The 23,295-nt window shown below is 36.6% G+C and overlaps 1 protein-coding gene across 1 annotated transcript in view; it reads left to right on the plus strand.

Annotated features, from left to right (window-relative positions):
* fat4 (FAT atypical cadherin 4) overlaps nucleotides 1–23,295 on the plus strand; it is a 140,087-nt gene that overhangs the window by 51,358 nt on the left and 65,434 nt on the right. Inside the window, exon 2 of the mRNA XM_015392947.1 lies at nucleotides 20,976–21,107. Within this exon, the coding sequence (XP_015248433.1) occupies nucleotides 20,976–21,107 (132 nt within the window). The remainder of the gene's footprint in view (nucleotides 1–20,975; nucleotides 21,108–23,295) is intronic.

The following is a 23,295-nucleotide window of genomic DNA, read 5'->3' on the forward strand; positions in this document are numbered from 1 at the left end:
AGCAAATATTCCAGTGTTTCACTTCAACAGTAAAAGAAAATGCCTTTTCTGGGGTTCACCAAATGCAGGTTTCTGCTGATCAATTACTGAACTTTAAAAATCCTGATATGCCAATTCCAATTTTCACCCATGCTTCACAAAAAAATAAAAGACAGAGTAAGTTTTTGTATAATGGTAGGACACCTTCCATATTTATCATGAAAATCTATAATCAGTCCCTGTGAAACAATAAAAACAAATGAATAATAGTTTATAGCATTGACAATGTGGGATTTTACTATGTGTGATTGCAGAGCTATATAAGATTTGTGGATAAGATTGGTTTCAAACTTCAGTTTTTTACCAAACACCAGTTTCCCAAAATGAAAGAAATTGAGTCTGATTGATTTTTTTTTTTTTTTTTTTGGTGTTGTACTAGTTTTTACCAATACAGCTCTATTCCTCTCTCGATGTTGACAAACAGCTATATTCTTAAAATCAACATTAATATATTTTGTTCAATGTTACATCACTTTAGCAAATATCAGCCAAAATATCCTGAACCAATGCAGGAACTTTACCAGCCTGCCTGATATTTTGTCTGATGGCGAGGTTAGAAGTAAATCTGAAATCTCATAGAGAAAATGCTTTTCTCCACAGACAAGAAAAAAGCGTAGAAGAAATTAGATACGGTGTTTAAGCAATAAAACCGATAGGCGCATAAACGGCATCTGCTAACGCTATCAAATAACCCTCCGTCTGCTCGCCTCTCACACCTAAAAACTCTCCAGTTAAAATTCCATTCATGGATCAGTCTGGTCACACATTTCTCACACTGATCCTTTCCTGATCCGGATCCTTGATTTGGCAGAAAATAAACAGACCAACAATGAGCGGTGTGAGATTATGGCAGCATCTTCTCACGGAGCCACAAAAACCTTTCAGTCTCTTTGGTGTTTTTTTTTTCACGTGAGCATGTTTGAGCTTTCAAGTAATGAGCATGATCTCTAAAGGTGCCCAGCAGGCCGGGGAGTGCTTTTGACAATTCCATTCTCCGTCTGGCTGACCCTAATCTGGATTAGTTGATTTTCTTTCCCTGGATTACCATCTTGTGGTTCAATTAAACATCACGCAGCCCAATGAGTTTGAATCGTGGCATTACTGAGTGCTGCCGGGAGGTAGAAGCATAACTGAAAAAGATCCAACCTCAATGTTTCCTCCGTGGGAATCCTATTCTCAACTGTCCGGCCAAACCATCTGCCTCTGACAGATTAGTCCTCTCTGTTTCCTATTCCAAGCAAGATACATCTTTGCAGTTACTTTACTTTTACATTTGTAGACATGTCAGTATTTCTTTATGGTATTTTTATTCACATTTACGTATGAGTGCATCAAGTTTCACGTCCTAAAAAGCTATTAAAAATTTCGTAATTAATAATTAATTACATTTATTTCATTTTCAGCTGTTTTTTATGTCATAAAAAAGCATTATGCATTATAAAGAAATACGCTTTTATAGTTTGGTTTTAGCATGGCCCTTGAAAGGGTTTAGTGCAAGCTTTCTATTTGCCAATTCATAACATATGATTACTGTTCTTTTTGCATTGGTTAAGAATTTTGCAAATTTTTTCTCTATCACAAAATATCATGCATTATATATTTTAAAGTTGTATTAAAAGTTTCACATCTTTGTTTAAAGATATAGCTTTAAATTCATATCTCCATAGACATAACTTCTCTTCTTTTTCAAAGTATTTTAGGTGCTAGATAATGCCTCAGAAGCTAATCACTGCAGGAAGCTCAATAGGAAACATTGTATTTATAAAAAAAAAGTATTTTGATATAAAATAAGCAGGAAGAAAAGTATTTACTGTAAGGTAGCTCTGTTAGCTGTGTTCTGCAGGCAAAGAGTGGAAGTAGACTTAAAGTCAAATGTGTAGCTCTCCCGTCTACACAATGTTTTTTTTTTTATGTATACAAAAACAGACTTAACAAGTAATTTCTTCACAAAATTTAGTGTGTCAAAAGTTATATTTAACGGGGGTAAAAAGACATTTTTGTTTGTTTCTTTAAGTCTCATTTGGTCTTGCACAAAAGATTTTTAAAGGAAAGTAAACTGTCATGCTTTCAGGTTTGACATAACCCAACACCTTACAAAGACTGGAGAAGTATGCTAGGTATATTGGACAATGTTGGGAAAACATAAAAACAGAGAGTGAAAAAAATGTTTTGGTCTATTTTCACTTCACTAACTTCTTAACAATCTTTTTTTAAATTTATTTATTATTTTAACCATTTTTTGATTTGCTAAATACTGCATTGAGCACTTTTTATTATGCCTGTAAAATAAAAATAATCAAGTGCTCAAGTATATGTTTAAAAAACAAATACTTTAGCATTAAAATTGTCTACACTTTGGCCAGCTGGGATATCCTTTAGGGGAAGACTTGAATAAGAAGTACCTCTTCAATTAATGACGCTTAGGTGCCCTTCAGGAAGGCACTTGACCAATCATTTGTGCTAAAGAAACGTCTAAAAGGAAGGCTCTGAGTTGCCGGCAGGACTTGGCTATCTTTAAGAGGGCACCTCTCAGGTGTGAATGTGTGTAGCTGTTAAGATTTGAAGTACGCTACTTGAATTTCGGCTCAGCAAAATCTCTCCCTGGGTGGAAAGATGAGAATTCAGTGGTCCAGTGATGTACAGAGTTTCGTGTCAGATGGAAATTATATCACCCTAATTGAAAATAAACCCCTCGCTGTGTCGCAGTCTGGTATGCTAATTTTATTTTATTTTTTTTTCTCCAGAACAGAGCCAGAGAGTGCCATAGCATTTATTTAGTTAGAGATAGTCTGTTATTTTTCATAACTTTTTGGCCATTGTTTAAACAGGTTGGGATAAACAGTTGTGGCCAAGAGCTGGATAAACGTGAAATCTGAGACTCATGTCAGAGGAATCTCAAATGAAAGAGGAGCTTTGGAAAAATAGAAAGAGGAATTAGGTTGAACAGATGGAGATGATAGACTGAGAGTGGATTTAGAGAACTTTGTCTGGTTATTGATAATATGTAGTGGTTTCTTTATGATTGATTAATCCTGTAAAAGAAGACTTAGCGCATCACATTTATAACTTTGCATTAGGTTTTAAGAAAGACAGCAAGGAAGGCAAACTGCAGGCAGAAAAAAAATGTTTATAGGAAGATTAAGTAGAAGCTAAAAGATTGAAAAGTGGAAAGTTGAAAGTTCTGACCGATTCTAGTGTCTTCCTTGTCATCATTTAGGGTCTAGATTGTTGCTCTTTCTTTTTTTCCACTCACTAAGCCCCAGTTTACTGTCCTTTGCGTTGTGCCAAGTGGTTGATTTCATCCATGCATGCTGGCCTGCAGCTATTGCTGGGGGTTGGCCGGATGGAGGTGGAGGTGGTGACTGTTTCTGTCGCTGACCAGATCATATGTGACACTGTAAGCCCATTTTACCCCGGCGCAGTCCGTCTTAAATCCTCTTCTCTGTACTGACTGACAGCAGCCAGACGTTGTCCGGCTTAGACACCGGCAGCTTCTTTGTTTCACCTCCTGCCCTGGATGACGTAAACCGTCAAACCAACATGGATTTCCTTTTTATTTTCCTTTGGGATGTCACGAGAGTGGCTACGAGGGTTTTTGGGTAAATGTTTTTTTTCTCAGTGATGTTTAGGTCGAACTATCCCAAACAATGAAGAAAATCCCACCTGATGGCTCATGATGCAGTTCTACTTGTGTTTGTATTTTCCAAAGCTGCTACATCACATACGGATTGTAGTACTGAACACAATCAGCTTTTCCCAAGGCTCATTGTTTAAAATGTTGTGCAAATGTTAAATTTTCCTGCCACTTCTTAGGGCTGTTTGTATCTTTGTTTGGGTGTGGATGGACCTTCGGACATGCTGTTTATGACTGCCGTCATCTCCACATTGTCTGCCACAGATATTAATAATGACTTTTCGTTTTCTTTTGTTTTGCTTTTGTTGTAAAACACTTTCCTCACTTGTAAACACCAAACACTTAGGCTTTTGATGTTTTATTGAGTCTTGCTTTCTCTTCTCTTGTTTAAAGTAAAACATATAACATTTCTCAAAATGTTTTTTCCAACTCTAAAGCACAAAACGTCCCATCTGTCTCAACTTTGTAGACAAATGAGCTTAGAAATGGTCATTCCCTTCAGAAAACGTCATTTTTTCATGCCACAATTATAAATCATGAATATTTTATTGGGATTTTAGATCATCATTGTGAATTAGAGGGAAAATAAAGTGACATCTATATGTTTTGAACCTTTTTTTTTTATTTTGTATTTTGGAATCTCTTGAAATTTTGTCTAACCCGAGAAAATCAAGTTCAACATCTCAAATCACCTTTGCACATTTAGAGACTTGCCCAATTGGTTTTGCAAAACACAACTCCCATCAGACTGGATGTGAACCGCAATTTTAAAGTCTCTCTATATTCTCTTAACCTTACCTGAAAGCTGAATTCTTGTGGTACTCACAAATGCATGAAAAGCCATCATGTCCTATCACTGTTTCCCAAAATAAGGTGGTACATATAGTTGTGTTGACATGAGGTATAGGAAGATGTACCTTTAGCTGATGCAATCATATCTGTTTGGTGAGAATCTACAATTTCATCTTTGAAAGAACAAGAGAAGTATAAAATGGTAAGGTGTTATGGCTTCCCATGCCATCCACTGCTATTTCATTTATTCCTGTAATTGGCTAAGACCAAACTTTATCAGGCGGGCTCAAGGTGTCGCTATGCCCAATCAGGTCATTTTTTTCAAACAGATTTAATTGGAACAGTCCAGATTAATATTGTGCAAAGGGAAACTTGAGGGTTACTTATTATCTGGCTTGCCAGGTTAACATTTTTTTAGATCTAGGTCTTGAGATTACAAAGTCCTGTAAAGTTACAGATATGCTTTGATCCAAACTGTTCTATGCTAGCTCATGCTGCAGGTTTGTTGTCGCTCCAGTGGAAGGTCTCAAGGCTTTTGCAGGCTGTAGCAGGTTTTCTAACCTAAATTCCCTGCATTTAGCTCCTTCTGTCTTCGTAGTATTTGTAAGCAGCTTGCCTGTCTCTTCTGAGGAGAAGCAATCCCCCAGCATTATGCTGCCACCACTAGGCTTCATGCTGGGGAAGGTGCATTCAGGTGGATGTGCAATATAAGTTTTCTGCCACACTTGTTGGTCAAATATTTGATCTTGTTTTCTTTTCATTACTTTTATTTTTAGAAATCGAATTAACTTGATTTAAGCTGTAAAATTCAAGCTTGTATAAAGCAACTCCAAAAGACTTTGAGTTTTATTCAAATTGTGTTATTTTTATTCCATGTATAATCTGAGTTAAATTCATTGAAGAATATCACATTACTGTGATAAAATCAAGAAAGTTAGGTTTTTGTGCAGTTTTTATTTAAACCAGCAACCAAAATGAACAGCAGTGGCCTTTTCCTCTTTGTGTGTTTCCTGATCCACAATATACATGTCAGAGCTGCAAGAAAGGTCAGCTAACAAATGGCAGCCTTGTACTAAACTGCGTTTTCAACCCCATTGTAACAAAAATGCTCCCACAATGCAACTGCTCTGAGGAATAAATCATCACCTTCTGACCTCGCGCGCTGACCCTGTAAACCCCGGAGAAAACCTAAAGGTGTTATGGATGATAGCAGAAACTGAGATAAAGGAGGAGGAGGGGAGGGAGGAGAAAAAAAAGGCATTGGAATAGAAGCTGCTCCTTTTCTCCCTCATGGAGCTTTTATGAGTTTGACAATTAATAGTCTCTGTAGGTCTCTTGAAAGCTGAATTGGGCCAAATTGTTTCGTAGCTTTTCAGTTTCGTTCAAGCGTGCCGCACAACAACAAGAGAAAAAGGAAGAAAGAATGGTTGCGAAGGCGAATTACCCTTAAAGCGGCTTTTTTGTAACATTTCCTTTTTGTTTGCAGACACAAGCCCTATAGGATGCCTTCCCCATCCGCTCGCACAAGCGTCTAGTAGAGCGACTTGTCCGCAAACCAAGAACACTTTAAAACAGAGATCTTTCAGCAGCTCTTCTTATTGCGAGAACATTTGGTGAGAGAAAACAGATCATATTGAGACTGACGTTTGTTTATTTGGGCTTGACATCTGAAGGCAGACATTATTTTCGGTCGTCGCAGTAGCCGCACATCAGCATGCTATACATCAGTGGCTTTTTGCTTTACAGACAGCGAAGCATTCATGTTAAATCCGACCAGTAAATCAAGAAGAGGGTGCCTCAAATTATGTTGAACTTTAAAAGGAGCGGGAAGGGAGGGCTCCTGCCTTTCTATGAAGAAGGTTTTGGCTGCCATCTGTAAAAACATCAGGATGAAACTAGAAATGACCACGAACCAAGGGAAATATTGAGATGTACAGGCAGTATGGGAGAGTGCTTGGAGTGCTCCTGTTTTTTAGGTCCACTGAGGGTAGACATAAAAAAAAAGAAGCTGAGAATTCAGCTTTGGCCACCAAATTTCTTCCCATGCTATTTTTTTGTCTCAGGGTCTGAAGTGCATACAAATGGCTCGTTAATTAAGATGGATAGTACTTGTAAGAGGCTCATCTTCATGATAATAAGAGAAAGTTAAACATGTGAAACTTGTAAGACCTCTTTGTAGCTTGGAAGTAGTTGTGGAAGTTTGTGTGGGGTAAAAAAAAAAAAAGAAAATGCGGGGGAAGGGTGGCTTTGGCATTGCACATGTCTGAATGAGCATGTCATCGCCTACCATGTGATTGCTGCTTAGTTTTCATCTGCGTGGATCATGTGTGAAAAGAGGCAGCACTTTCCATGAAAGGCCTGCGCAGGGGGTGGGGGGTTGTCTGGTGTTGTTGAGTTATCTGGCAGAAATCTCTCGTACTTTAGTCATGTTAAATTCATCATAAAAATCTCCACCATTTTTTTTTTTTTGTTTCCTTTACTCCAGAGTTTAGATCTTTTTTTAGGGCAAAACTTCTTTCCCGCTAAAGCCTAAATTACCACAGCAGATGTATAGCACACCAAGAGAACACAATGGTTTGTGACCATTAGTGAAAGTAAAAGGTTATCAAATGACAGGTTTAAAGCAAAAGGAAAGACAAAAGAAATTGGACTGAGGCCACATGTGTTATTCTGCTTTATAAAATATAAAGTGAACCTTCAATCCACGTCAATATGATCATAAACTAAAATGAAATACATTTCTTGCAAAAAATATTGTATCTCTTTTAAGAAATATTATGTGCATGTGTTTATCTTGACAAAAATTGACAACCTACTCGAGGTTTCTTCCTGCTATAGGGAGTTTTTCCTCTCTCACTGTCGCTACAAGCATGCTTGGTGGAATCAATGGGTCGATGCAATCAGCCGGTTTTCCTTAGAAAATTTTGAATCAGTCTGACTGTATGATCTGGTTGAATTGTCTCTGTAAAGTGCCTTGAGATGATATGTGTTGTGAATTGGCGCTATATATAAATAAACTGAATTGGAAATTAAATATAACAAGTATAATAGCAAGTTTTATGCACAAATGAAATCATCTGAAACAGAAGTTGTCACATGAAATTTAGACAGAGAGTTTACTCTACCTCTGTTTCTGTTACAATAGCAACATTCTCCCCAAACCTAAATGGTTGCGAGAAAATCATATATATCCACATCAAATAAATGTAAACATGATTTTTGTCATATAAATGTAAACAGGATTTCTCTTTCGTGCAAAAGAAGATTATTTACTAAATGCGTTTGACACATTAGGTGTTAAAAGCACAAGCATAGCACGTCCTTTTGATGAGAATACAATTAAAGAATGAGTGGCATTAATTTGCAGAGAATTAAATATTTATAAGGATTTAATGGGGTTATTAAAAACAACTCATTTGATTGAGTGAGATTGTTTGGTTTTGGTATGTTTAATATGAGCAACCTGTTCCGTGAAATGGGCCATTTTTAAATCAAATGCAATCATCTGATTTAAGAAGAGCACATGTTGAGCGCACAACACAGTTCTAGAAATATTAATAGTTAAGACTAAAAGCCTTAGCAGGAAGTTAACAGCCACACCATTGAGCTATCCAAAGAATAGAATAGAAAATTCTGTCTGTTACCATCGTATTCATTTTTCAGATGTCTTCTTTTGGTACAAAACATTTGTTTAGTACCATAAATCATTAATTCAAACAATTCAACAAGTGTAGCCTAATATGATCCTTTATTTTCCCACAGGCTTTCAGAGAAAATCTGTGATTCTATCTCAGTGCGGATTAATCTAAAAGTTCAACACCTTACTTTTTAAATAAATGTAGATTAAAACAGTCGGGGTAAAAGCTATAATTGATGCAAGGGGACAAATCAGTGCCAGCTCGTATCACAAGAAACTGATTTAGTATATTTTCTTCAGTACAGGGACCAGGGCCAGGTTTGCAGGGGTACTGGCCCCTATTGGTCCCCATGTAGAGCAGTCCATGCCCAAATGGTAGTTTTTGGCAGTCAAACCAGCAACAATGCAGCTTTCTCAGTTAAGGCAACAAGCTTTAACCACAAAACCATAACTTTCAAAAAGCGGGTTTATAGCCTAATAGGGTACAAGTTCTTAACCTGTTGGTTTTTTTTTTTTTATGTTTTCTGTTAAAATTGAGCTATAAAGCTATATTCCCAACTCAGCTTTTCTCTTCTACCTCTGCAGCACTGCTTTTCTGTATTTAAAAAAGGGTGCTTTTGAGAGCAGACAAGAACAGCTCACCTGTCGTCCTTCAAAAAAATCATTTTTTTCTTCCTTTCGAAAAACACATAGGTCATGGCTAAGACAAAATGTCCATGGGAGGTTTTAACCATATAAAATGCTACCTGCTTCTTAAATCTGCGGACATCTGAACAGTTTAATTTAACAGTTTACAGTTTAATTCTAAATTAAAACTGGTAGAAAAACCCTTTTACTTCTTTTGAGGCTTATATAGAGTGTATATGATGGGCACTAATATTTATCATGAGTTCTGGTTTTCTCATCCATTATGTGCTCTGCCCTTCAGCACTCTGGAAATCTTTAAATGCTCGTAGTCTCAGTCAGCGGTATGTTTTTATATACAAAGCCATATTTGGTGAAATGCCTGCTTTTTAAATTCATTTTTTTTTTGTTTCTTTTTTTTGTCTGTGCTTTTACTAATACACCAAACCAAAAACTCAAGAGCGCCTATAACACTTTGCTGCACTTTGTCATTCTGATTGGTCAAAAACTCTTAGGATTTTCCATCTTATTCATATTTATTCTATATGTAGTATTATATAAAACTTATTAAAATATAGAGAATTGGGTGATTACAATGTGGCAAAATGTTCAAACCCCTAAAAAAGAGAGCTTTGTAGATATAAATATTGTCATTCGTATTAAAACGTAGATATTCTATATACTCTGAGGTAATATTCAGTGGTCATGAGTCTTGGGTGGCGGTTAAGGTTCACCCTGGATCATAGGTCAGCAACAAGTTTAACTACCACATCCCCCCCATCTTACACGTTCCCAAATTGTTTTCACACACGAACACACATTCTGGACCTCCCCTCGTCTCTGGTGCTACTTAGAGCTTTTTCAGAGATTTAACACTCATGTGTGTTTGGGTGCTGATGTGCACAAAAAAGACAAGTTCTAATCCTAAAACTTCTTCACACGCTTATTGTCTTAAAAAACCCCACAAAGACACAAGAAAAGCTACACTACACATAAAAGCTTTTTAAAAGAAACAGTTTGAGTAATTTATTGTATTGTATCTCACAGTTCTGGGACCAGGCTAAGTTCTGAAACATTGTGCACAGACTAACATGTTTTTATTTGATTTTTTAGATCAAATCTCACCAGACATCCTTCAGCTGATGTGCATCTCATTCTCTCAGCTTCTTCAAATCCCAATCCATTCATCATTTCTCCCAGCAACGATGAAATTGAAACTATAATAGTCTTTAAAGCTTCTAACTGCAGTTCCAGAGGTCCTGGAAGCCAAAGCTGGCCTCAGGAAAAGGGTGCCTGATATCTGCTGTGTGTCACTTAGATGGAAGATTATCAGTGAAGGAAAAGGAAGGAAAGTTTGACTTCATCAGGTATCATATGAGCAGCAACTTCAACCAACTCTGAGGAATGTACATCAAAGCAAAGGGCAATTATCAGTGGAACATGATGATATCCATATTCAAATTCAGGGAAAATATGAATATTGCACCATTACTGTAAGGAAAAGCAGTATAATATGCCTATTATTCAAGAGCGCCAACTCTGCAGTGGTTATAAATTAGTGCTGTATTGATCCATTGCGCCATAAATTTAAGTATTTTTTTTAAATATTGTCGAGTCTTCATTGTAAAGACAAAATCTTAATTCCATCCTAATGCTTAAGGCTATTCATTACATGCTTATCAGCAGGTTGAAATGCATTTTTACAACCTGTTTAAAAATTTATATTTATACTTGATGTTTTTATCTTATGTTAGATGTTTAAAATAAAATCTTTAAAATGGTAAACAGCAATGTGATACGTTATGTTTTAAAGCACAGCAGTAAAAAATGTATAACAACCTCTTTGGCATCTCTTTATAAGGAAATTCAGAAGCTTTGGAGCGTACTGAGAGGAATGTTTTCCCTTTCTTAGCAAGATTTCTGGATCATCTGAAGTGCCGGGTGCACTTTTTGCTTTTTTTTCTTCACCTCAAGCTCAAGTTCTCTTCTGTATTTAAGCCTGAGGAGTAAGGCGACAATGGAATGAGGTTTATTTGGTGCTTCGGTGTTGATTTGGACCAATATCCTTTAGAGTCCGCTAGAGTTTTATTTAAAATACACTGGTATTTCAAACAATGATCTCCAGGGTTCTGGAAGAGAGCCAGGCCCTCAGCATCATAGCTTCATCATTGTACCCACTAGTAGGCACATTTCTATTTCCCTATTTTTTTAGGGTAAAATTAATTTCCTCAACTTGTTTTTGGAATATAAATCTATTTTCAATCTGAAGTCTTATTCTCTTTTACAGTAAGGGTATTTTCAGCACTTTAAATGGGAAAAAAAATCAACAGAAATCTTAACTTATAGTCTTTTTTGGAGGGGGGTTGATAGGCAATTACTTAGAGCTTTGTTCCCCAGTTTCTCTTTTTTCCATGGTCTGCATGGTTTGAATGCCGTAATTGCAGGTAATTGCGGAGAGAGCGGAGCGATAAAGCCACAGACTCACGCAGAATCAGTGGCACCAACACAGAGGGAGGCGGCAGACTGCTGTTACGGTCTCCTTGCATTTTTAAGAAGCCTTTTAAAAAGAACAGACAACTGATAAAGTGAAAATAAATTTCTTTCCCTATATCTTCAAAGCATGGCGTTTCACAAATAGGCTAATTATTTTGTTTTTGAGCTTTCATCTCACACCAAGGAGAGAATGCTTGTTTTGAAGTTCCTCTAACCTCTGGATGCGGGGATTCACAGCCAGCCGCGTCTAACAGGCTATGGTAATTTTGATGATGGCTTTGAATTGTGCTTTACCTTCAAGGAGAGTTAGAGCTCACCTTGACTCCATTAGCTTTACTCTGATCTTACCTTATTATTCAATCCAGTCCTCACAGGTAAGAGTGAGAGTCTGTTTATAAAGTGAAGGATCTTGCAGTCAGATGCAGGACTCTGAAAAGTGACTTCATGTCACGATTTCTTTACAATCTGCTATATCTATAGATGAACCCCATAGGATGTGCACTATGACGTTGTAGCTATTTCATTCTCTTGGTCTATGTACCCTGCAGGAATGCTTGTCTCACTCAAGGCTTGAGGGGGTCCTGGTGTAGACAAACAATCTTTTAACACTTGGTGAAGTGGTCCACTGAGAGCAGACTGATCCTTTTTATTGAAACCACTTGTCTTTTTGTTGGTTGCATAAAGCGAAGGTACTCTGTGATAATCTGCAGACCCTCCCTTTGTTGTCTCTGTTTCTGACTTGCTCGGTTGTTTCGGCTGCAGAAGATTTTCAGGGGGATATGATCCTATCCTGGTTTCTCTCCTGCAGTTTGCGTTTAGGCTTGGCAGCAGTCCAGCTTTGTCTGCGTATTCCCCTGGCACTTTCCCATCAGATTCCTCTCTCCTGAGCTCGCATGCTCTTTGCTCAGTCTGATGCCTGTGGTTAGAAGATGGATTACCCTTAAGGCATTTGTTTGACAGATCGAGCCAGTTGTGACTGTACACGTGCTAAAGAAGCTGTGGAGAAGAGATTGGTTTGACCTTGTCGTAACTGTTTAGATTTGCTTCCTGTTGTTGTTAAAACGCAGAACCAGGATTGCACTTTTACCAATGCCCTTGACCTGCAGAACCCTTGATGTTTTAAGCTTCATAAATCTGGACCCAAGAGCCTGTGACGTCTAGTCTAAACATCTAAAATAACCTGAAGGAGAGTGATGGAGCTGAAGATGAAGTGACATAATGATCATCTCTGTCTCCAGAGCTCAAGCTTGCGAGCTACCTTAATTGTTGACTTCCTTAAGTCCAGACCTCCTCTTAGCACTTTCTTTACATACATTTTATCAAATCCTTATCAACCCTTCTTCGCAAGTTTAAAAACACTTCAAACCTTTTTAACAGTGCTACTGTCTTAAAGTTCCTCTAAAGCTGTTTATTTCTGAGATCTCTTTGTGACCAAATGGGTTCATCTTGGTATACAGAAGGAAGTCAGCTCTATTCCATCACTGCAAGGTGTTAAATGTTCTGCAGCCACAAACCAAGCCCAAATCCTGCCTCCTCCTCTGCCTTACTTTACTGATAACGATGTTGTTAATCTGACTTTGGTTTACGTCAAACATGGTGCATGGAATTGCATGGTTGGATCTTTACTTTTGTCTCATTGATCCAAAGGATATTGTTCCACAAGTCTTCATGCAGTTGAAATGTTCTGCTGTCATTTTTTACTTTTTAATGTTTTCTAAACAAACTATTCTGAAATGTACTACTTTAAATCAAACCTCAGCCAAGCAAAGATGTTACGCTTTGGTGTGTTTTAATTTTTCTAAGTATTGCATGATCTTAAATTGGGGGTGAATTGCTTAGACATGTTTCTAAACGATTGCTCTCTATAGAATAATGGTTCCCCCACTTCAACTCTCTGGTATTTGCTGGTTTATGAGGGACTTTTTAAAATCATAGCGGTATGTTACGAGCCAGGATCATGGTATCACAATGGCCACCCTAGTGCACTGAAACCTCAAAGAACATTCATGTCCTTGCAAACAATGATATGATAACTTTTTTATTCTTGTATGTTTTCTTGGGATGTACTGTTGGACAGTTTTTAGTGTTGTTGTCTTGCAGCAGGAAAGTTCAGGATTTGTATACTTCTTTGGTATTGCTCCTCCTTTTAAAGCGTGGCTGCATAACTTTTGACACAAGTATTGCCTTCATTTAAAATATAATTAATTATTTCCCAGGTCAATATTTTGGACTCGGTGCTCCATGCAGGCTGTCATTCTCAAAAACTCATCCACGTATCTTGAGAGGGTCACTTGAATGAGAGCATTACAGAAGGGATTATATGACCTAGTCTAATCTTCAAGAGCTACTAAGGCTAAATGTTTTATCTGTTTTAGCCAGCAAAACAGATATGACAGTTAACCTGATCAGACATATTGTGGTTCTCTGATATAGGATAAAATACAGAGGGGTGAATATGGCCTTGTCCTTACAAGTAACTCTAGGACTTCTCTTGCTGGTCTAAAGTGGTCTGCTAAAAAACAAACAAACAGGAAGACTGTTTTATTTACACATTATTGCATTAAAGAATTTGATTCTGACTCTTTCTGTTAGACTGGATTTGATTCCTGCTTTTAAAAAGGATCAACCTGGGCTCATGCATATTAGTTAAAAACAAATAATCAATTTAAAACAATTCGGTCATAGAGTCGTACTAAAACAAGCACCTGGAAGTCATAGTCAGCCTCTGGCCCCACATCGTCAGCAGCAGCTAACGAGACTCTTAATCATTTTGAGATATTAAGTTCCTGCAGGAGGCTCAACCTGCTCTATTCTGTGCTTTTATGATCAGATGATCTCAACATTTACTGACCAACAGTTGCATCAGCTGCATTCAGAGGTTGGAATGATTCCCATTACCGTTGAAGGACATTTGAGCTGCTAATGAAGTGGATTTGTCACTGGTGGTGAGCAGAAGTGCAGGCATGCACTGTGCTACTCAACCATAGCTCACTACTTTATCAGGCTTTCCACAAGTTAATAAACCAACGGATTTGTTAACTGCAAAAATATGTGCTTTACAGTCTTTATTGAATTGTGTTTAATTACAGCATCCTTTGCTGCAGGTGGCTTCTTCCTCTCTGTCTGTCTGCTGTTCTGCTTTGGACTTGGCAGAACTGTATGTCCTATTTTTAAAAGCAAAACATTAAAGTTGCTTTATATTTTCAAGGCATGGAAAAGTGGTTCAGTGGTTTTCATGGATGCAAGTAATATTTAGGGTCATCTTAAAACATGTTTGAAGTCTTTGTCTGGTAAACCTCTGCAAGTAAAACCTTAGAGATCATCCTTATTCTCATCTTTGCAGAAGTATTCACACATTAACCCTACAACTTTCTCACATTACAACCTAGAACTTCAGAGTTCTTCATTTAGTTTTGATGTACAGTAGAAGGACCTGCACAAAATGGGGCACATTAGTGAAGCGGACTGGAAAATGATACGTGGACAAGTAAATTTTCCCAGTAACCTGTGCAGATATAAATAAAGAATATCTAAAAAGCCATATGCTTCCAAAGCATTGAGAGAAAAAAAGTATTTTTGTAGTTTGAGTAACATAAACCTTTAAATTATAATTTTATGAGGTAGAACACAGACCAACCTAGAGAATCTGAGGTCATGGGATCTAAATCATATTACCTGCCATGCCTACATATATCAAACAAGCTCTGGGAATTTTTCAGCAAGATGAATTCATCACAGCTGAGTAGGGGGAAGGCTCGTACACCAACTTCTTGGACAAATAGCTTCCATCACTTACAGTCTCGTAATCGACAGCACTCAGGAGTTGCTCCGTGTGTACATCATTCATACCTCCCCATAAATAATAAAACCCTGGCAGCCAGATAGCAGCACCTGCAACTTGAAACAGTAGTTCCTGAAACACAATCTTATAGCTTGTAAACTAATGTGTTTCACCTGCCTGGGCAATGGTGTCTGGGTTGGAGGTAACAAAACCTCCCTTCCTGCTTGCCTCCACCCGTCCCCCTGTCCTGCCCTTGCTTCCTCTTCCTTTGATACATTTTTCACCAAATCTATTTGATATATCTCTGTCCCAAAGGAGCCATGCTAGTGCAAATCTGGAAGCGTAATTATGTCTAAAAACTGCACTTCTACCCTAATTAGTTCACTCCTTAGATGTTGGCCTTGCATTATTTACACATCAAGGGGGACATGCAGGGCGAGAAATAAATATTCATTGTTTGTTGAGTTCGCCCCGCTTCCTTGGCTCTGGCGCAAGTTGAGTCAAGAGCTGCTGTCACTGTGACTTGTTTATGTGACTTCTGCATCGCTGGTGCCCCAGAACATAATCCGCCTTGTTCTCCTGTAATTATCCCCACTCAAGCTGACGGACTGACACCAACTCATAGTGGGCTTAATAAGTGAACAACATCCTCTTCCTGTGCAGCATGATCAGATGAATGGCTTCTGAATGAGGCGATTTGTCGTACGTAATTGTGACCTACGACCTGAACGTGTCACTGAACCAAACAGCAGAGCCGTGTTTCATCATGTTAGACTGTGGCACTATTTCAGCGGTGTTCGGTTCTGGGCCGTCTCTAATGAGCAAGGGAGAACTGACTCCACAGCGAGTCAGTGGCAGCTGTTGTTCAGAGTTTCCTGCTTCTGTTGACTGGAAAACAGATATGTAGGACATTTAAAGACAGCTTTTCCTGTCCGATGAATGAATTCCTCTGTCTGACCTCCTATCTCAGCACTTCTATGGCCTTGAGGTCCATTGTTTGCCCTTTCAATGCCTAAAGGGAAACTGTTCACTGTGTCTTTAGACTGCAGCCAAACAATTATTCTGTCTTAACAATATTAATATATGGTCAGGAAAACCTGTATTAATACGTATTGCAGTTTTTAAACAATGTCTTTATTTCTTTGTCTATAAGATAATCAGCTATCCTAACCAACCTCAACCTTTGCAAAATGGCAACTGTTCCCATAAACTTAATATTGACTTGTGGCCAAGTCATTGCTAAGTTGACAAATAAATAACTAAAGAAATAAGTAGGTAAATTCAGGAAAAGAACTCTGATTTCCTCAAAGGATTCCAAAAGGACAGATTTTAGCCGACGATTGTTTTCCTTGGCAGCAAAACATTTCGCAAAAAGATCCTAACTTATTACTTTGGCATCCTGGTTCTCTAGGCTAAGGCTGTTTTCAAAGTAGGGGGGCACTCGGCGGAACTGGGGGGCCTAAGCAAAATTAGGGAAAAATAAGAAAATCAAATTACAAAAATAATACAGTAATAAATATATTTTCTTTTTTCTATAATATTTTCTGTACACTATTATTAAATATATTTGTTTAAAGCATTTTCACTCAATTTTAACTGTATACCTACTCTGAATTTGTGTAGCAGAATTACCCTAAAGGTATCAGTAAGGTTTTTTTAAGTGGGGGTGCACCTATTGTGGTTTTCTGGCCAACATGCTGGTTTCAATTTTGACCAATGCTTATATTTGTTCATCACAGCTTTTTTATATTTGTCAACACACCTTCAATGTTTCAATCTTATTTTGTTAAAAAAAAATGCAACAAAAATGATTAAGATATAGTGCTCTTAGATAAAATAAATACATTTCATTACAATGACAGATTCCTTTGCAGAATTAGATAAGATCATACATGTCACGTCAAAATGGCCGATCCATCTGGATGCTTCTATTTTTTCATAGATCTATTTCTCTTATCATTAGGTTGAAAATAAAAATCTGCATCCCATAAAGAAAATCCAACCTTCTTTGCAAAAGGTTTCTGTTTTTTTATGCCTAAAAAAATCAAAACAGCAGGTTCTGTAAAATTAAGACACATTTTTTTTTGCATAGATATTTAAAAAAAATTATTCCTTTTTTCAGAAACTCACATTTTTGGCTCTAAGTCAGTTTTATTTAGCTATACAGAGGAAAGAACAGCTTTTATTTTTTAATCTAATCTTTTGCTCATTGGCTTTTTTAAGAACTTTATGTAATCAGACAAGACTTTTTAAAGTGAATTGTTTTTTCTGTCAGTATCAGTGTCTCTCATAGGGCCTGAGTGTGCCTTGTAAAACATAATAAACAAAATTTACAATATATATATATGGCCAGGTAGGTTTTTTTGAACTGTTAAAAAAAAAAGTTGAAATGAAGGAACCTGGGAAAAAAAACTTTTTCTTCAAAACTTGTTATTGCACATTTTTCTACTTGCTCTACTCTTGATGTTCTGTATTATGCCTTATGTGTTACTTCATCTAAGTCTATTATAGAAAGTTGCAACAAAGCACCAGAAAGTTGTGCTACAAATGCGAGAATTCCCATAATCAGTGTCAATAGTAATGGAGACTCAATCACTAGAGAGTTTATAAGAGGCTTTTTTATATTTACTGAAGCAATAAACATAAAAATGCATGTTATTATTCCAAAGCTAGTTATATTTACTGGATGTGAAATGCGTATTTGGATTGTTGGATGAAACGATGGGAGTAGAAGTCTAAGTTGTGGTATATGACTGGAAATTTGATTTTGCTTCCCCAGACTTGGAACTAAAACCATAAATGCTTCACTCTCACTGTCTCAAGACTTTCCACTTGTACCCAGACTGCTGGCCACTGTGATGGTTAAACTATCCGCTTGTCTTTCTCTTTATAGCTAAGCTATCTTTATGTAACACAACAGCTGATCTATATTCTTCTAATTAAGGTCCAGATTTGTCATTATATAACACAACAGCCATAATTATGTCAACCCTAAATACCTTGTTTTAATTAACTCTTGAATGAACCAAAGATTTTTTTTTTCCTGGACCTGCTCTGATAGCAGGGTTTCCCCATGTGGGCGCCACCTGGTTCAGACTTAATTAATAAAAGACACAGTAGACTTTGATTAACATGAAATATCATAGTTTGTATAAACAGTTGATCTAATTGCAGGTTTCAGTCAGACCGCTGCTCCATCTGCATTGAATCTAACATATCAGAGAGAGGTTCTTTGTATTCGGGGCAAAGTTTAGCCACATGGGGGGTCTGTGGTTTGCTGTTTTATTTGTTTATTTTGGTTTGGAAGACTTGAGAGTGAAACTAACTGAGCCGGAGTTAGTTTGCTCGAATGTTAGACTAACTGCAGAATCACAACAAAAATATGCCTAAAATAAATTTTTAAAGGGTTTGATTTGCATATGACCCAATATTAACTGCATGCAAACAGATCAGTAATATAGAAAGTCTGCTTCCCTAGTCTGTTTCTGTTATTGTTTTTTCTAATATGATTATTTCTACTGTAGTATTGGTAATGTACTCTTTGAGAGAAACCCATTGTTCTTTTTTTTTTAATCATTATATTTCAACTCTGTGTTTCATGACTAGTTTTATTTTTGATTACCGGTATACACTTTAGGAAAAGATTTTTTCCCCAGCATTTTATTTTCATTACACTGTCACAACGAAATTCACTTTCTGCATTTAACCCATCCCTTTGGAGAGCAGTGGACTTCCATTTTCGGCGCCCGGGGAGCAGTGTGGGGTTAAGGGTCTTTGCTCAGGGACCCAGAGTGGCAGTCTGTAGGAGTGGGTTTTGAACTCACAACTTCAGGATTCCAAGCTGTATGCCCTAACCACTAGACCACCACTAACTAGACTGTAAACACAATCCATGTAAAAAATAATGTAAAAATTACCATTGCATATCGAGTAGCAAATCCACTAGATTTCATTGGGTAAATCCTACCTTATGTTTAAAGATAGCAAATGTAGCATAAAAATATCTAAAAAAAATCTACCCAAAGATTGTTGCCGTCATGCATGCATGCGCCAAAACGCAACAACTCTGCTGAACCATTCAGAGCAAGAAAAGCTTGCAACAAAGAAAGCAGATAAAAGTCAAAATTTGTTCCTTAAATCTAAGTTGTACAAAAACCATCAAAATTGTATTTTCTCATTGTTCTGTTATAAAAAAGCAGTTTGAATTCAGACCAGCTGTGCAGCCCTGTTAGCTACGTAGTAAATGGAAGGTTAGCATAGCAGCCTGGATGCTAATAGAGTGTGTAACACTCCTGTCTTGTAATGTGGAGCTCATGCATTTGCTCCCATACTGAGGTCTATTGTAATTTCTTTAAAAGTTTGAGTATACATTACTAAATTTCTCATGGTGTATAATAAATACTAAAATATATATATTTTAACCAATAAAATATCAGTAAATTTACTACTCCGAACACTGCAAATTATTACCTTCGCTTTTTAGGGTCAATTGTATATATTGACTTTTTTACAGTGTGTAATTTTTGGTTTATTTTTTTTTAAATTGATTGTAGGATGTATTATCTTAACATTCTCTAAATATATTTAGATTGGTACCCTCAGAATCAGAATTATTTTATTAATCCCTTGCGGGAAATTCCTTTCTTGCAGTGCAACAGTTTACAGAAGAGAGAAAAATGAGATTGTAAGTATAATAGACCAAAATAAAATATAATATGATAAGATAGAATTAAATAAGTAAAATTACACCCTTCCCATATAAACAGTGTAACATGAGATCTATGAATAGAATAAGACAAGGATTTCCAGTATCAACAGTATTTACAATTTACAATACTGCTCAGTACCAAATGACAATTATTGCACATGACCATGTTATTGCGCATAGTGAAGTAATAAAACAAATAAATATTAAGAAATGAAAAGAAATGGCTGTCAGAGAGATGAATTATACAGTTTGGTGGCCACAGGCAGGAATAACTTCCTGTTGTGCTCTGTGTTGCAGCGTGATGAAATGAGTCTCTGACTGAAGGTGCATAATGGACTGATGTAGGCTTAGCCAAGCTGCCAGTGTTAGCTATTCTAGTTATTACTGCATAAAGTATATGTAAAAAAAAAAAAAAGTATATGTAAAAAAAATGACAGAATGAATGATGATGCCTTAGTGAATTACATTTCCCTGACAGAAATAGACCAATTTTGTCTTCATGGGTTAGTGAGCCACAGCTTTATTGGTTTGGTTTAATAACCTCTCTCCCTGTCATGTTTGGGTGAAATACAAGAAATGAAAAGTCACACATGCTAAATTGCAGACAAATCACAGAATTGTCTATCTTGTTGCTTGCTACCTTTAGAAGCAATAACCTGATTGAGCTGTTTGCCTTCTTGACATTATGAAACTTCATCGTCAATGTTGAGGGTTTTTAGTTAGTGGTTAACCCAATGACTCTCTCATGCCCCAACATATATTATTAAAGAATATATTGGCTTTATTTTGCCTTGGTAGCGCAAACTGAACATGTAACCATACTTCTCTCACAGATTAAATGCTTTCTCAATGGAACCAAACTAGCACCTCTTTAGTAATATCTGTCTCATAATTGCACACTCTACCTTTTTCTCGATTTTACTTTTATACATACTTCCTAGCTTGATTTTCTGTTTTGTAAGTAATAATGCCAGAAATTGGAAACCTTCCTGATTTTTAAAGTATAAGAGTTTTTTTTTCTTTCATTCCCTTAGAGTTAGTTGACTCTTTTTTTCCCCTTTCAACCACCCTTACTGATGTCACATTGTTTCCATTTAATTTTTTCTGGGACATTTATTCTGTAAATGCGGCTCCTTCATCTTCGGAAATCTAGGAAAACAGAAACGGTTACTCCTTGACTGTGATCTCTGCAGCTGCAGCAGGTAGAATGCAGCCATTTGGCAAAGCTTTAATAAAAACTCTGTTGTTTCCTCTTCTTCCTCTGCAGGTGGAAATCACTCTGCAGGACATCAATGACAACCCACCTGTTTTTCCTAATGATATTCTTGATGTGACCATTGAAGAGAATGTCGGCGATGGCTTCAAGATAATGCAGCTAACAGCCACAGATGCAGATGAGGTAATGGCTACTCAACTTTTCTTTCCTGATATTTCATATAAATATTTCAGTAGAAATAATTGGAAATTGGAAGTTAGAAAAGGGTCCCCAGCTTCAATCAGTATGATGCTTTGTTAATGTGAATTCTAAATATTGTCTCCTTTCAATTCTATTCCAAATACTTTATTAATCCCAAAGGGATAGGATAGTTGTTTTCTTATGAAATTTAAATTTGAATATCAGACAAAGCATCTAAAAAATAACTAGAGTCAATATGATAATTAACAATGATAAGACAAACTTAACCTGAAGTATCTGTAAAAGTATTACAAAGCTGTTTCTAAGCCATTGGGGCTCTATTGATTAACAGTGAGACCTTTTATCCACAAATGAACGTGTGTTAATCATTCAAAGAGCGGCTAGGAAACCAACATTACTAATGAAAACAGAACAACATTTTGAAGCTTTCTGGACTTCAGTGTTCTCATTTAAGCTAGTAATTCCACAATAACAAAATAGGGGAATAATAATAATGGCCTCTAAGGGAGAATTCAATGTCTTGAACCACTGCTGACCAAAAATATCACAAGAGCTGAATCAAATTCATTAAAAATACCTTTGCTGACCCTCAGGACAACTCTGTGGATTAAAGGTGGGCATTTATCATATAGATTATTGTTAATGTAATAAGTTTTTGCTTATAAAAATTGGTCATGTATCGTCTAAATGATTAATTAAAATCAATGATGAGTAAAACTCCAGAAACAGGGTAAATTGTTAGAATTTCTATTGTTAATACCTTTCTTTCATTTTATTTAGGTTGGAGCATTGGATATTCTGAAGATTATGATTGAATGTGTTTTAGTCATATAAATCATATTTCTTTATGTAATGGGTCTCCTAAAGAAGCAAATTGTAAGTTTATATGTTCTTCAAGAATCTTATTTTGTGGTATTGGAGCAATGGTTTTTGTGTTAAGCAGTCACAACCATACAGTTACCTAAGAAGGAATACAAATAAGTAATGTTTGCATTTTAATCATTATTTCTATTGTTATTATGGCAACATCACCTGATAAAATATGATTTTAAATGATATCACCCAGTCCTACTCTCAACTGACAAAAACAAATGTTCACTCATTTAAAAGGTATTAGTCTCCATTAGTCTGTCTATGACTAGAAGTCAAGCTCACTTGGGTCATGCATAACAATGGCCTAGTATAAGAGGTTTTTATTTTTGTAATATAAGAACGAGATTTTTTTAGCTTGACCTTTTATAAGCTGTTGATGCTCAAAACCACATAAGTGTATAATAACTACATATAACTGTAAAACAATATTCTTCCACAAAAATGTAAAATACTCATTGGCAGTTAAAAGAGCCCACAATGGCAGCTGTTGCTTCCATAGATGGAAGAACAATTTATCAAGTTTAGATAAGAAGTTGGTTTCAATTCTTTTCTTTTTTTCCCCTAAAGGGTTGACATTTTCATTTAAAATCTTGTTTCAAGGTTTTGCTGTTTTATATTGAAGTTAGATGTGAAAGTTTGAGGTGAGCCCAAAAACAAACAACTAAACAAAACAAATTTGTTTGGGAAAACATACTCCTTACAGCACTGTCATTATGCTGTTGAAAAAGCTAACATTTATCTCAGTGATACTTGCAAAAAAAAACTGCTACACAGAGTCCCAGCCTTTGTGGAGAATGTTTGCTTTTTATCAACAGCATAATTCTCAATTAGCTTAAGCCTTCATCTTTAGCTGCTTTGGTGAAATGTAGTTTAAAGATCAGCTTTCCTTTCTTTAAGTCCCAAATGAGTAGAAAAAGTCAAGCTATACAAAGGAGCAGTGATGGGACTAACGGCGTTGAAAGTAACAGCGTTACTAACGCCGTTACCTTGTTTTAGTAACGAGTAATCTAACTAATTACTTTGACTGTAACTATAACGCAGTTACCATTGCAGACACCCCGTTACTGCGCGTTACTCAGGTAACAAAATGAACCTTTTTTAATGATAGGACTCGTGCGCAGCTGCGTGAAGCTGACATCCCACCCACGTCAAAAAACTCTGCAAATAGACTGAATGGTTAGTGCAACGTTAGTGCAGATTTGTGCAGAAAAAAATATTGTTTGTGATACTTTTGTTTAAGAGATATTAAAGATTATTTTTTAGGTCATCCAGAGGTGCGCGCCTTGTCATGAGAGAG

The sequence above is a fragment of the Cyprinodon variegatus genome, unplaced genomic scaffold (genome assembly GCF_000732505.1).
Source record: "Cyprinodon variegatus isolate N-32 unplaced genomic scaffold, C_variegatus-1.0 Scaffold616, whole genome shotgun sequence".
Classification (NCBI taxonomy): domain Eukaryota; kingdom Metazoa; phylum Chordata; class Actinopteri; order Cyprinodontiformes; family Cyprinodontidae; genus Cyprinodon; species Cyprinodon variegatus.